Source organism: Vespula vulgaris, chromosome 23 (assembly GCF_905475345.1).
Source record: "Vespula vulgaris chromosome 23, iyVesVulg1.1, whole genome shotgun sequence".
In the NCBI taxonomy this organism is placed as follows: Eukaryota; Metazoa; Arthropoda; class Insecta; order Hymenoptera; family Vespidae; genus Vespula; species Vespula vulgaris.
The window spans coordinates 2782106-2798170 of record NC_066608.1 but is presented as its reverse complement, the minus strand read 5'-3'; the positions used below and the strand labels follow the sequence as shown (position 1 = coordinate 2798170).

The following is a 16065-nucleotide window of genomic DNA, read 5'->3' as shown; positions in this document are numbered from 1 at the left end:
ATTTTTTCATTACATATCATAACAAGCAAAGGATATATTTAACTTAACGAAAAAAAAAGTATAAGGTCGTTCGGTCTGGTATCTTCTTAATTCTTTGTAACGCCATATAATTTTGATATTATATTCTTATATGTATATGATATATATATATATATATATATATATATATATATATTTGTATTTTGTAAATATTATTTTAGTTTTTCTTCTATAAAATTATAAAGTTACTATTTTATATCAAAAGGTTCATATAATGTTAATGTTAAATGATTATTGTTCTTATATGATATAATTATATATAAGATATAATATTACAATATTATAATATATAAGTTATAAAGTATAATTTCTTTATTTCTAAGTTTTTGTAATTAATTATGATATTATATTTTTATGTTATAAAGTTACAAACAAACACACATATATGTAATATGTAATAATATTATATAATACTATTATTAATACTATTATATAATATAATTTATAACAGTATTATAGTATAACGCGTGTATACGTATATTTATTCATATTTAATATAGCATAATATATTCATATACTAATGTATATTATAGTACCTCTTTCATATTATACTACTTCTTTTTAGATATGAACAAATATAGGATTAGAGAGGGTTAAATTCAAAAGTGTCACTAATCCGATGGTATCGCACGTTTATATTTACACTTTTCCAAAATAGAAATCTTAAGGAGGATCAATGTTCAAGGTTAATAAGATTCGCAAGGTCGATTCTGATAAATCACTCGCAAGAAACAATTTAAGATAAAACAAAGTGTAAAAGAAACTAGTCGAGTTCGACGAACGACCGTGAGTACGAATGAAAAATGACTCGGTGTAATTCTATTCGGTAAAAATTATTTCTCTCTAAGAAGATCGCGTGTCCGACAGTGAAAGTGAACTCTACGGGAATACTCTATTACTATACTTATAACAAATTTTATCTGATTATACCTCAACGTCGAAAAATAACGTTAGTATTTTATTTTCTTTTTTTTTTTCTTTTTATTCTTTGCGACCCGTACAATTATTTATGTACAAGAAAGAAAATAAGAAAAAAAGAAAGAACAGGAAAGAATTATAACAATAAATTCAATAAAAATAAACTAAAAACGATTCGAATCGATTCTGTTCGACTCGACTTGCCGGATAAACTACAAATAAAATTTTGCAAATTCGCAGGATATATAAATCGATTTCGAATAGAAGTATCTTAATTTGATAAAAAGAAGAAAAAACGAATTAATTGAACAAATCAAGAGATCTATTTACAACAGTGACTAGAATCAAAGAAGTGTATTTCAAAATGCTGCGTTGTAATTTCGTACATTTTGCGAAGATAAAGTTACAGAAATCTGGAAGAATTTCGAAATATTCATGAGACGTGTCCAAGGACTCATAAGCTAAGGTAAATCGATCTGAAAAAAGAATTTATCGACGGTCTCGAAAAAACATCGATCGGTAGAAACGTGAGATAAAATATCTCGAGTGACTTTTATGTTTTCAACAATGACATCGGATCTCGCTAGGAACGTCAAGATTGTACTATGAACATATGTCATATGTTATGCGCTCGTATAATATATCGATATGCATATGCATACATATGTATATACATGCGCGTGTGTGTGTGTGTATATGTGTATATATATATATATATATATCTGTGTGCTAGGAATTATCTTACATGTCAGGTTGTCCCCTTGCTTCCTCACGGATGGCAAGCACCTTTGCTTCAGGAAATTATGCGGCGTGACTATTTAGGACTATGACCTTTGACAATTTCGAAACGACTTATAACTAAACGCATAAGCATAAGAACACGTTAACGACGCCTACGTGACTGAGTAAGTGGAATTTTAAAAAACACGATTTTAATGTAGTATTTCTTTTCAATTTTTTAATTCTTTTTCTTTCTTTTTTTTCTGTTTAACATTTCCTTCGAGAATAGTAACAAGTTAATTCATATTGCAATCAATTAATTGATTTAAATTATATTAATATTTATCGAATTTCTTTAAATTGTTTTAGATCATAATCGATATATACGACGGGTCATATGTTTATAGATTGGACTAAAAGTCTTTTATTGCTTTCAAAAATCAATTGTACTTTTCCGAAATTTTTTAGATTGATTATCTTTTATATCGTGAAATTACAAGCTTAAGGACTTTTCTATAAGCTAGGAAGAAATTAAGTTTAAAGAGTCTTGAAAAATATGATTTTTTTAAATCATCCAAAAGTTTTTGACCCACGTTGTTGTTTCAAATCTTATACTGAATTTATTCATGATGTTATACAGGATGTTACTCTATTGCACGAAATAAAGAAATCGATTGTTAAGTACATACACGAATGGATGGTTAAATAAATGAGTTAAAAATATATGAATTTTTGAAAGGCGACTATTGAAATTGAAGATAAATGAAAAAGGGAGAAGAAAAAAAAAAGAAATTGAGTGGAAATAGCCGAATAAGTGGGTAGAAAATCCGATATTGTTTGCCATTGCAAGCGATACGGAAGAAGTGGAAGCACGGAAACGAAATTGGTGTTTCGAAATAATTTTAATTTTCCTTTTGTGAATCGTTATTGATTCATTCTCAATCGGGAATGATAAAGAATAAGGTACTGAATAAAACTATGCGAATTCGTTTTTAATAAAGACAATTTTGTCAAAGATAACACCTTTTCTTTTTTCTTTTATCTTTATCCTTCTTTTTCGCAATAAATGATAAACTACGGACGAATATATAGAATATTAAAATAAAAATGCAGAGATTAAAACATACAATATCGACATTAAATTGATTGATGATTATTTAATCATAAAGAAAATACTAGTTATAATATTTCTCTCGCTTCCATTGACGTAAGTAATTTTTTCTTTTTCTCTTTCTTTTTTCTTTTTTTTTTGTCTTTTTTAATAAAAATATAGGTACTTAGTCGATATCGTCAATTTCTCATTGACTATGCGAGCATTAATTATATGTATCTTCTTTTCTTTTTGTTTTTTATTCTTTTTTTTCATAGAAACGCGTCACAAGGAGTCTAGTCGGCGTCGAAATCATTGATTAAATTCTCGGCGCCGACCCATTTTTCCTTTCGTAGTCGCTTTTATGTTCGAACTACGGTCCCCTTTTGTACGTGCCAACTTTTTGATAAAGAAACGTGGAAGATGCGAATATATGAAAATGCGTCGTATCGAATACACATTTTATTTTCTCTTGATTATCTTTTCCATATTATTCTATAATAAGTTTTTTATAACTTCCTAAGTTTTATGTTATTTTTCTGTGTGTGTGTTTTTTTCCATACATCGCGAGAATATACAGGATATTAAAATAAAAGTTCAATATTTCAAAATATCGTAAATATTATATATATATATCGTAAAAACGATTCGATTATAATCGCATTTTTTTTCCATTTTTATATTACAAATGATTTCCATTTGCTTCTTTTTATATTCTTTGTAATGGATTAAAAATGTTTCAAATGAAACAAAGATTCAAAATCAATGCCGATTATTCATAAACGTTTCGTTAATTATGTTCGAAAAATGTCTCATAATTTTTAAGTAAATTTGTTTTATAAATCTTTAATTGTAAAATATATATTTTATGCCACGACATAATTCAAATTTATTTTTTAATTAATTAAGACAATATTTAAATTAATCTACCGATGAATCGATCAAACCTATTGACCTATTCAGTTTTTTGATTTAAACTCTCCATTTTTTTTCTTTTTTAGTTCTTTTACACACATATATATATATATTTTTTAAGTATCCACAATATAACATCGATATATTATTAATCATATGCTAGCGATTTACAAAGTTTAAGCAAAAAAAAAAGAAAGGAAAAGAAAAAAAAGAAAGAAATAAAATGTCCTTTGAAGTGATAAGAAATAAAAGAGAAATATTTGAAAGACATATGTCGAGCATTAAAATAAGATTGGAAAAAGGAAATAAAATTTAAAAGAGAAAAAGAAAAAAAAATGAAGAAAAAGTTTCTCTTTTAAGAGTGAACGATCATAACTCAATTCACTAAACGAAAAATAAAATAACTCGTTTATAGCTCCGTCAAGGTTAATTTGTTGGCTTAAACAGGTAGTTATATGTATGTATTCTGAGCAATTTCTTTCTCTCTTTCTTTTTTTCTTTTTATTTCTATAATATCCCATTTACGTATACTTGAAAGATTAAACAATCTTGCGTTCGACAGTATGATTTGTTGGCATTGATTATAAGAAACAGAGAGAAGTGAATAGGGATATCATAGATATGTCTCAAACAGAAATGGATGAAAAAAGGGATCGTCGCGTCACTTTTATTGCCAAAGCAGCTGGCACCTGTCGGCTTCGTTTATCCAATGTCACGACAACTCGACGATAATACGTACGCGACACAGCCAGTGTTCAATAATCTGTCTTACGTGCTCCTTACCAATAGTTTGAACGATCAACTGTGTGTAAAATGGTGATAGGTATAAAGAGAACGATAAAGAAAATATCGTCAATTATGACGACACAAACGTTAAGATGAATTAAAATCGTGATATCACATTGTTTCTCTGTGACATTCCATCATATTTTTTATTGGTTTTATTTTTCATTTTTTTTTTTTTAATACAGTTTTCCTTTTCTTTGTATTTTTTTTTTTATTCTTCGTCACTTTTAATTTTTATATACTCTTATAAAAGTCCACTCGTCAAGACATTTATTATTTATTTTGATATTAATTTCTCACGTTATCTATATAATTTGTGTCAACAAATCATGCAATAGGATGATTGTTATCTTAATAGCTAGGATCATTAGTCATTGGAATGGTTATATATTTATTTCAGAAGAAAACTTACTCGTATCAGAATCGTTAAGACATATGTAAGTTTGTTAAAGAGATATATGTAATGGAAAGAAAAGGAAAGAGAGAAAATGAAAAGATGGCTTTGTTATTAGACGATGTTTTAATTCGATCGTAACTAAACAAATACTAAAGATAATTAATCAATATGTCCGTACGATTCTATCATTGTTATAACAAATGTGTATTGATTATTACGAGATAATCTATCTTAATCATTGAAAGAACTTTCTTACGATAGATAAGAATATATTAGAACAATAGATAATGGCAAAATATAATTGTTTAACGGATTAACTAATGATAATAATCGCAGTGAATAATAATATATTTCTTATATGCATATATGTATGTATATGTGTGTGTGTGTGTGTGTGTTTGTGCGTGGGTATAGACATTTTTAATCTCAAACTATTTTCTACGAAAACAAATTATTATTAAACTTAAATAACAATTTTATTTATAATAATATTATATTAAAATGTAAATAAAAAGTGTTTTTAATTTTAAATGATAATTTACTTATGATTTAATATATATATATATAACTTGAAATATGTATTTATAACGTCCATTGATAACGTGACAGAAATGATGGATGATTTATGAAACGTAAATAACTTCGTAGTAATTTGTCATGTATCTAAATTTACACACAATGGAACTTACGTTTTTATTTAAATATAGAAAAAATAAATAAATAAATTCCGAGTCGTTCGAATTTCCCGCGCGATCGTTCGATCGATCGAGTCGCATGTTACCAACTATATCGTTGGTATAACTGTTGACATTCAACGATTAGCGAGCAGTTATACGTCTGAACGTGTTGGTTAACAGTCGATAGCTTACGCAGAGGTATATTGATATAACGCAGTATGGTAAAGAAAGACGTAAGTTATCTTTTTCTTTTTTCAATTGCGTTGTAAATAAAATTTCATAATATATTCGAAAAAAAAAACCGGAATTTACTTTTTATCTTAATCAACTATTTGTTTATCTATTCACTATATTGATCATATAAATAGATTTAAATCATTAGAATAGATGCTGTTTAATATACATATAAATAATATAAATAATATATATATATACACATATACATACACACACACATATGAAATATACTTCACACATGTACATACACACACACACACACACACACACAGATACGAATATGAAAATTTTGATTTAAAATTTATCCTGATTTAAAAATTGTATATGTTCTAGTTGGAATTTACATGCCGTTAAGCGCATTCTAGTAACTCTTATCTCGCGTCGACGATAAGAAATTTTTTATAACGTTAGCAGACCTTCATTTTCCAATTATCGTAAGTTACTTTAGCCGTTAATTTGTTATAAAGACGAAAATAGTAATAAGAAAAGCAAATGAAAACATTATTCTCTATGTGAATTACGTAAGCTATTCTTCGTTTCCTAGAAAAAATTATATTACTGAATAATTGTGATGATTGCGTAAGACTATAATAATTATTTTCATGAAAATATATGTGTGTGTGTGTGTGTGTAACCTATTCATTTTAATCAATTTTACGAACTGGACATATTTGCGAAAAATAAATAATCAAAGATAAGGAGAAAAGATCATAACGCGATAATACCGATAATGATAACTCGTTTCCTGTAGTAATCTATTTGTGTATTTGTGTTTCAAAATATCTTTCTAGAATACTCATCGATATATTTAAATTACGAATTTCTTCGAGAGAAAGAAAGAGAAAAAGAAAATGAAAGAAGAGAAAGGAAAAGAAGAAAAAAGGAAAGAGAAAGGATATTAAACGTCTGTTAAACTTTTAAACCTGTTATCTAGTTTCTTATTTATTCCGTAGCCAATGTTGGTATATTTCACGTAGATTGATATACCATTCCTATCGAGTATGAACTTGGATTAATAGATGATAGCTTTTAATCACAAATTTAATATCCCGGTATTTCAAGCAAAATATGATATCACATTTGACGTCACTTTTAATATCTCATCGTAGATCATATTTTCACTAAAATTTCTTTTATGATTTTATTAGTTTCAACAGTATTCCCATAAGTGCTACGAGAAGATTAAAATCAACCTAATATATTATACTTTCAATCTAATGAATAATTAATTATCTCTCATTAAATACACATACACACAAAGGCAAACACACAAACACAAACAAACATGCACATACGTATACGTATACTATTCTTCGTTCAAAGTCAATAGTAGAAATCAATTTACAATAAAATTATTAAGAGTATTATTAAGTATTAATTTTATTCAGTGTTAATACATTTATTACTTGACAGTAATAAATTAACGAAGTAATCAATTTATTAAGTATTAATAAGAATTAGATTATGCTACTTAGTTCTTTCTATTAACAAACGATAATAATAATAAACGATGATAATAATTTTCGTTCTTTTTTATTTCTTTATTTATTTCTTTATTTATTTATTTTTCTTTTACCTGATATTTACAGATAACGAAACACCTTACAAATATATGAACGAACGAGTTACCTCCTCTTTCTCCTCAGTCACCGATTTACCCAACAAAGATGCATTATCAACCACAAATATCAACGATAAGTCCCACGGCACCGCCATCGTACTCTGAAGCGGTGAGCCAACCGTCTACTTCAAAAAATAGTTTTCCTCTTCCTCCGTTCGGCCAACAGTCCTACGGTACAAACGTAAATGTACAGCAGGGAACGTTGGGACAGTATCCACCAACAATTCCAAATAATTATTTGGAATACAATTCGCCTCAATCGCCTTACAATCCTCTATATGTACCAATAGAAACGAATCAAGTGCAATCAGTACCACAGTCCTGCGTTGTAACCACTGCAGTCGTAGCTCGTAAAGATAAAAATGGTAAATAATCGTTTTCTTTTCTTTTTCATATTTCATTTCTCTCGCCATATTTTATCTAATTTCAAGAGATATACATGTGTGTATGTGCGTGTGTTTGTATGTCTGTGTGTGTGTATCTTCAATATTTCCGATTTAAAAACAGAAGATCTAAATATCTCCTACGTATTGAGATATATATGGAAAAAGGAAAAGTGATATTAGAAGTTAAACGGTTCGAAGAAATATAACGATATTGATCGTATGTTATATTAAAGAGAAAAGTACGATGACATTTATTTTTTCTTTTTTTTTGTTCAAAGAGGAAAATGGAAAATACAATGATATTATTTTTTCAAGATCATTATTATTTCAAGATCGATTATTATTTTTAAGATTATCTATTTAAGATCGATCAGGATCGTCAATGTCAGTGTTCTTGTTTTTTCTTTTTTTATTTTCTTTTCGAATAAAATTTTATCGCTACGTGATAATTCGTAAAAATACAAATTCGAGGTATATCATTCTTGTTTTTTTTTCTTTTTTTTTTTTATCTTAAATAATATGATTTTGAAGCCATTAGTGTTCTAATAGCTTGAATTAATCTATCTTTTTTTTTTATTTTGTAATATCAATCGAGTCGAAGTGAATATTTGGATATTCTGTTTGAAATTAAAATACTCTTTTTATTATCGGCTTAAACGCAAGTGTCATATATATATTAAATAATGAATTTTTTATTTTTTCAACAGCGACTTGTTCCTCTTGCGTGAAGATGCTTTTATTTTCGATCATAATAATTTGCATTATGTCTTACTTGTTGAAATTGATAATATCAAGTATATTGGATTGAATTGCATTTTATTGCAAAGATGTTGGGAATTTATAACGACGATGGACAATCAAAGAAGTTCAGTATTAAACGATGCACTTTTATAAGCGACAAGACTTGAAGTTGCATTTTATTATTATTATTATTATTTTTTTTTTTTTTAATAATTAGTTTTAGATAGATATCGATAATGTTTCCTTTCGTACGCGATAACATTTCCTTATCTATAATAATTATATATGTCTGATTCATCGCATTTAATTAGCTTATTATGTTATAAACGATATATTACAGGAAGAATGATAAAAAAAATGTGTGCGTATAAATATGATATTTTTAAATTAATTATCAAGAATTTTTACGTTACGATGTGTATCTTAATTAATTTATTTGTTATATCCGTTACGTTGAACGATATAAAAATTTTGTTTTAGTGCACATTTATTCGTAAATGTAAATATTTGTATATTCTTATGAACGTTATATTTAGTCGATGATAATAATAATAAAAAAAAAGCTCGACTTAGATTCGACTCCACGTAAATACTTTAAACGTTTTACTTAGGGAAGAAAAAAAAAGAGAAATTTACTTTAACCCAAGGAGAACGTGCACGATCATAGCTGTGAACTCCGTTCATGTTGCTTCTAACACGCACCGGTCGTAAAAGAGGAAATTTTTTGCGATCTAAAAAAAAAGAAAAATTGAAAAAATAAAAAAATTGAGGGAAAAGGTCGAAAGAAAAATAATAATTCAACTGAAGTAAGGAAAAGAAGAAAAGAAAATAATAAAAAAAAACAAAAAAAACAAAATTTACGTGAAGGACGTGAATGAAGAAGAGTAGGAAAAGTTAACTTAATATCAGATACTTAAAAAGAAAAAAAGAAAAAATAAAGACTTCAAATATAAAAATTTATTATTGATAAAGTAAAAAGTAAATTCGTATTATCATATTTGCATGTTATCATATTATTCCTGAATATTGTTTACAATTATATTGTTTACAAAATATCATATTAATGATGATTACTTCATAGATAAAAAATTGATTGTCTAATATCGAATAGAAAATTTGTAAAAGAAATATGAAACAAATTGTCATTACAAATTACGTTATAAAACTATTTTTATTACAACAAAAAATAATGGTTTTATGTTAAAATAATAATAATTTCTTTTATCGAAAAAAGAATAATTAAATAAAATACTTTTAATTATAAAAAAAAGAAAAAAGCATATACATATAATTATATATATATCTGATATCAATCGATTATCCACCATCTTGCATCACTTTGTGAGCTAAAATCCTTACAAAAGGAAATTTCTAAGAAATTAGAGAGAGAAAGAGACAAAGATAAAAAGACAGAGAGAAAGAGAGAGAGAGAGAAAGAAAGAGACAGAGTATGAATGTGAAACATACATATATAAAACCAAGTTCGATATTAAAGACATGGCTAATACAAGCAACATACTGAAATCATATAACTTTATACATACGTAATAACGATCATATTTCGCAGCTACGTAAAATGGACGAAACGTCGTGTACAGGAATGAAAAGATGGAATGAGAAAAGGGAAGATGTGGTATATCGTTCACTTTTATTATTGAAGCAATAAAACCTTGGTAAACGAGTAATAATTTCGAAGTTGAGCGCCGTTCAGTTTCAGAAGCACTTTTGGCGCCTCTGAGAGAGAAGCTTCTCACACGAAACATCTAACTCGACGTCACCATCGTGCCAATAAGCTTAAGACTACTGAAATCCTCTTGGAATATGGATCGGTCTTACAGTTTCAGATATTTCAGTATTATAAAATATAGCGACACGTGTCTTATGGAAAAATATGAAAATCATATTTTATATTTACTTATTGTCCCTATATAATTTTATAATAAATGAATATATCTATACGATTGATATTCTTAGAAATATCAGATGTATCGTTAGATACGTGTTTTAAAAAATGTTAAATGTATTATTGAACGATTACGATGATGATAAACGTATATCGAAAGTTTTGCTTTGTTCTACGTACAAATTTGTTTTAATTCGATTTGGTTATATATAAAATATGGTAATATATGAAATAAACAGCATTAACAGTCAATCACGTTGTTTTACGATATGAAATATAGTAGATACAAGAACATGGTTAGCTAACCAATGACAGTGGCATATCTATGAAAGACCGAACGAATTCACCAACGGATATTCGATCGGACATTGACGCTAACGAGATTTTCTCTCGTCGACTTCGAGGTGAGTACGCCTTGAAAAATAGATACCGATAGAGTTGCATTTTCGCATTTTCACGAGGAAATCCGGTGACGAGGGAAATCAAATCTTTCGTTCAGACGAAAGAGATTCCACGACCCCTATCCCTATCCCTTCTGTCGGTTGGTTTTGCGGAAAGAAAATCAAATTTTGGAGTAAATAATAATAAAACATTATTACGTTCGAATACTGTACAATTCTTTGAACTCTTGTGTCACGGTATATATATCTAATTCGATTATATCTTTTAGGATGACTATCTGTAACAATTTTTTTTTTATTACGACGTGTTATATTTTCTTTAGAATAGACTGTGTGAAACGATATGTGTATTTTTTATGGTACAGAATAAAAAATATACTAAAACGCAAGGGAATGCTTAGCAAACGCATGAAAAAATAAAAAATAAAATAACATAAAATAAAGTGAAATAAATAAAAAATAAAGAATGTAAATTTTTATCGTAAACAAATAATACAATATATAAAATAAAATTGTTTTTATGAACTGAATACACTATTGAGTCCTTTATTCAATTTTATCCAAAAATATTTCCGTCGAGCATGCCGAAGTTAATCCATTATAATTCAATTTTATTTGATTTATAAAAAGAAAAAGAAAATTATATAATTCGTAATTCATTCTATAATTCGTATTAATTGTATACAGGGTATTAAAAATTCCTATATGATTTCAGGAATCTGTTACTCTTTTTCCTCGATTAATTGTATAATCGAAAGAAAAATATTAGCGTAAAATGTCTCTCAAAAGAATAATCGTTTTTTAAAATCCTTTAAAAGCTTTTTGATTCGATCCGTACTTATTGTTAGCGTAATTAATGCATGAAAAAAATCGACATTTTATTATACGAACTAACCATTCATTTTTATGATGAAAAACTGAAATAAGATGTAGAAACATACTGATATACGAGTGTATGATTTGAAATTTATATCACGTTTTATATAGCAGCGTTTCTCAACCTATGAATATCTAATCTAATATTGGATTATGTATATCTTTAAAATGATATACAGTGATTGCAATTCATCAAGTTCTTTTTTCTAAAATTTATATCATAAGCGTTTGAATCGGCTATATTATTGAAAAGAAATATAGTTATGTAACGTATTAACTAATAATATTAATCGCTATGATTAATAATATACTTCTTATTTATATATGCGTGTATTTGTGTAGAAATTTTTAATTTACAAAATTCAAATAATTCTCTAAAAAAAAAAATGAAACAAATTGTTTTTAAAATGGGATAATAATTTCATTTATAATAATGTTATATTAAATTTAAATAAAAATTGTTTTTAATTGTAAATAATAATTAATTGAAGATTTAATTTTAATATGATATATATGTATAAAACTCGATATATATTTTTATACTATCCATTGATAACGTGACAGAAATGATGAATGATTTACGAGACGTAATAAAAACTCATGGTAATTGGGTCAGACGGTCAAAAAAAAGTTGAGGAACTCTGTTACAGAGGATTAATCGACATGTTCCTAGAACGAAATACTTTTTTCAAATTTTATATTAGAAAAATTTTTAATCGATACTATCGTTAAAAAGAAATCAACTGAGTCGAAAGATTAAAAAAAAAGAAAAACTCTGTCGTAATGTATTAATAAATATTTATAGAACGAAATGTTCCTTTCAATTTAATATATTTATATCTAATTTTATATTAAAAAAATTTGTAATCGACATAATCGTTAAAAAGAAATCAACTGAGTCGGAAAGTTAAAAAAAAGGTGTTGAAAAATTCTATCGTAGTGGATTAATAAAGGTTTATAGAACGAAATGTTTCTTTCAAATTTTATATTACACAAATTTTGAATCCGTGATATCATAAATTTTATATTAGAAAAATTTTTAATCGGTACTATCGTTGAAAAGAAATCAACTGAGTCGAAAGATTAGAAAAAATTTTGAAAAACTCTGTGTAACTTTCTGGTGTATCTAGTGTACCTAAAAATGGGAGATGTGTTTATTCGAAAGAAGGTTGAGAAACTCTGTTATAAAGGGTTAATCCAGATGTTCCTAGAACATAGAGAAATGCTTGATTTTCTCACATAGTCGGAAGATAAAAGAGCCATCTCCATTGGTTCTTGCACCTACATACATAGATATCAGGATTTCGGAAGATAACGCGACAGCCACTATGAGCTTAACGTTTTTGTACGGTCTTTTTCCGATAATTAATGTTCATTCGCGCTCACCGACGAAACGGAAAGAAGTAAAATAGTTCGGAGACATGTAGGAATGGTAGAAGAAAGAAAGAAAGAGAAAGAAAGAAAGAAAGAGAGAGAGAGAAAGAGAGAGAGAGAGAGAGAGAGAGAGAGAGAGAGAGAGAGAGAGAAAGGATGTGGATCAGATTAATGGTCGTTTTACTCGTTCACTATTACAGAAAAGAACGGTTTTCGATATCGTCCGTTATCCGAACCGAACGAGAAATGTACGCGAAACTTATCCGAACAGAAATCAAAGGGCATCTCGCCCTTCGTTTTGATTCTCAAAGAAACCTTGTAGAAAATCAAATTGAACTTTTGTAAAACGATCGCTTTATCGATCTTTTCTTGATATGTTATCGTTGTTCTTTGCATTCAGAAAAGATATGATATTTTTTGAATGATTGTTATATGTAAACGTTGAATTTGTCATTAATTTAATCATTTCTTTGTTTATTTATTTATTTGTTTAAATGAACTTTCGTACTTCTTTATTATATATAAAATGAGAATACAGGGAAACTATCGTTGTTATAATAGAATTAATGATAAGAGACAATTAATGTTATATAAATACATTGTACGTATAAAATTGTCGTATAAAAATATATATTTTATACGATTAAAAATCTTTTCATTTGGAAATTAAGAAATAAATCAAATGATTATTCGAACTCGAAGATCTGTTTGAAGAGAAATTCAAATCAAATGAAATTCTATGTATTGGAAGATTTTGATGTTCCAAAATTTTTAATCAAGTAATAGATCGTTTCGTAAATAAAAATGTACAAAAAGAAAAAGAAGAGTTGGATATTTTTAAAACTTTTGATTTACAAATATCTCGACTGATAAATGTTTTCAAAGATTTTTACGAAATTACTAATTGTGTCCAATGATTATTACATAATATTAAAAGAAAATTGTATTTTTACCAATTCCACGTTTAGTCTAATTTCCTAACGCGATGGATTTAAATCATCATGGATAAATTAAGAACCAATTTTGTTCAAATCAAGCAAAAAGAAATGACGTTGTTCAAACAGAGAATAGATCATGTAGGTTTTTTAATTCCGACAATATTTTTCTTTTTTTTTAACAAAAATAATCATTCATAACCAATAATATATATATATTTTTTTTTATTGTAACTAAAAATTGTCACGTTTCCCGGACATTTCGAAATTATATTAATTTACGAGAAGTAAAAATGAATTCAATTTTGTTTTCGTCCTTTTTTTTTATCGAAAATACAACATCAAATGTACCGTAAAATTTTGTAAAACACTTTATAAATCGTAATAAAATTCTCATAATTGTAATCAATCGAATCTTTGCTTCTATTTCTTTTAACTGGTCAGTCGTCGAGTCGTCTTTTGGTAGCTTGAAAATCTTACTTAGTTTTCTATCGAAGAGAGCAACGAGACGGTGAGTTAGATTAAAAGCAAAGCTTCGATCGTATACCTCGAGTACGTCTTAGAAAACATCGTAAAACGTTCGAAAAAAAGTCAGATAAAAAGCAAAGGTTTTTTCTTCGTAAAGCGCCCTCAAATCCAACCAGTAGTCCGTTCGAATGAAAATAATGGAAGAAATGTATACGTTCCCAAAGGTCATACGTAGAAAAATTTCTCAAAGAATTTCTTTTGAAGATTTCTTCTTTAAAGTTACTCGTTATATTTATATAAAATATTCCATCTCTTCGTTCTCTCTTTGTACGTATTGTATTATTATCAAATCATTCGGAAAATTCTTTTAGAAATTTTTATATAAATTCGAACTATACTTTTCGATTGATTTCTCGAGCATTAAGTAGAGACATAAATAGAATATATGTATATGTTTATATCTACGTATATATTATCGATAAGAAGGAAATAAATTATAAATTTTGCCATAAGAAACTTATCATAATGTAGTGAGCAGATATATATGTGTGTGTATGTTGCATTTTATACGATATATTTAACTATCTCCGATTCAATGGATTTTATAAATAAATGTTTCAAATAAAAGCATTATAAAAGAAAGAGTAAATGTAATTTGAAAATTATTTTTTATCTTTTAAAATAATTTGTATTTTGGCAATAGAGCACTCTAGAAAATAGTCGCAATTTTTGCAACATTTTTTCCCTGAAAACGTAGCAACTTTTATTTGAAACATTTATTTATGAAAACCTATAGAATCGGGAATATTTGATCATATTATTTAAAATGATGCATTGCTATACCTATACATATACATATATAAATATCATAAATTAAAAAAGAAAAGAGACTATAACTTTTACAAACCTTAATATACCTATACTATAAATCGTAAAACGTGTTTCAATACAATTTATTAATAAATGTATTGATTTATTATAAACACGTGAATAAATATATACATATATGTATATACATTACTGTACAAATAAATATCATTGATAAAAAGAACAAACAAAAATAATAACTTTCACGAATCATAATACATATATAAATAAATAGAAAATCGTTAGATATATTTTCGTACAATTCAATATTAACAAATTAACAAAGTTTTGTAAGTAAAAAAGGAAAAAAAAATGAAAAAGAAAGAAGAAAAGAAAAAAGAAGAACAATAGAAATATTAATAAACTCTTAAGAATATTAAAAGCTTTGTCTCACTTTATCTACTAAAATTCGTAAAGAATTTCTTTGGTACGTTTCGGTACTAACGAATTTTGCTTTTCGAGAAGAGGTCTCAGAAAATCGGCACGTAACTTCCTCGCTAAAGGCTTTCGATTTGACGTAAAGCTACGTAAACCTCGAAACTTATATACCCTTGTAACTTCATCATAATAGTCCAGTATACACGTTCACGAAACTCTGGCGGATAGGAAAGTGGTAGAGTTTCTGGGCAAGCTAAAAGGGCTTTTGGATGGACGCGAGAGGTTGGTAGATGTGGTTTCGAAGGAAGGGTGGGATGATCGAAGGATGGGAGGTTC

At 27.1% G+C, this 16065-nt stretch overlaps 1 protein-coding gene and 1 long non-coding RNA gene across 2 annotated transcripts; both read left to right on the top strand.

Annotated features, from left to right (window-relative positions):
• The first annotated feature begins 541 nt into the window (after positions 1 to 541).
• LOC127071854 (uncharacterized) lies at positions 542 to 2722 on the top strand. The gene is made up of 3 exons (XR_007785258.1): positions 542 to 1423; positions 1691 to 1862; positions 2318 to 2722. It is a non-coding gene; the product is annotated as an uncharacterized LOC127071854 (long non-coding RNA).
• Positions 2723 to 5658: 2936 nt separating this feature from the next.
• LOC127071849 (uncharacterized) lies at positions 5659 to 11363 on the top strand. Its single transcript, XM_051011604.1, has 3 exons — positions 5659 to 5775; positions 7369 to 7765; positions 10095 to 11363. Exons 2-3 carry the CDS (start codon positions 7447 to 7449, stop codon positions 10100 to 10102), a joined length of 327 nt encoding a protein of 108 aa, XP_050867561.1. The 5' UTR covers positions 5659 to 5775; positions 7369 to 7446; the 3' UTR covers positions 10103 to 11363.
• Positions 11364 to 16065: the final 4702 nt, after the last annotated feature.

Excerpts from the sequence above, each read along its gene's own strand:
- LOC127071849 (XM_051011604.1), top strand. The coding sequence starts at position 7,447 with ATGCATTATCAACCACAAATATCAACGATAAGTCCCACGGCACCGCCA.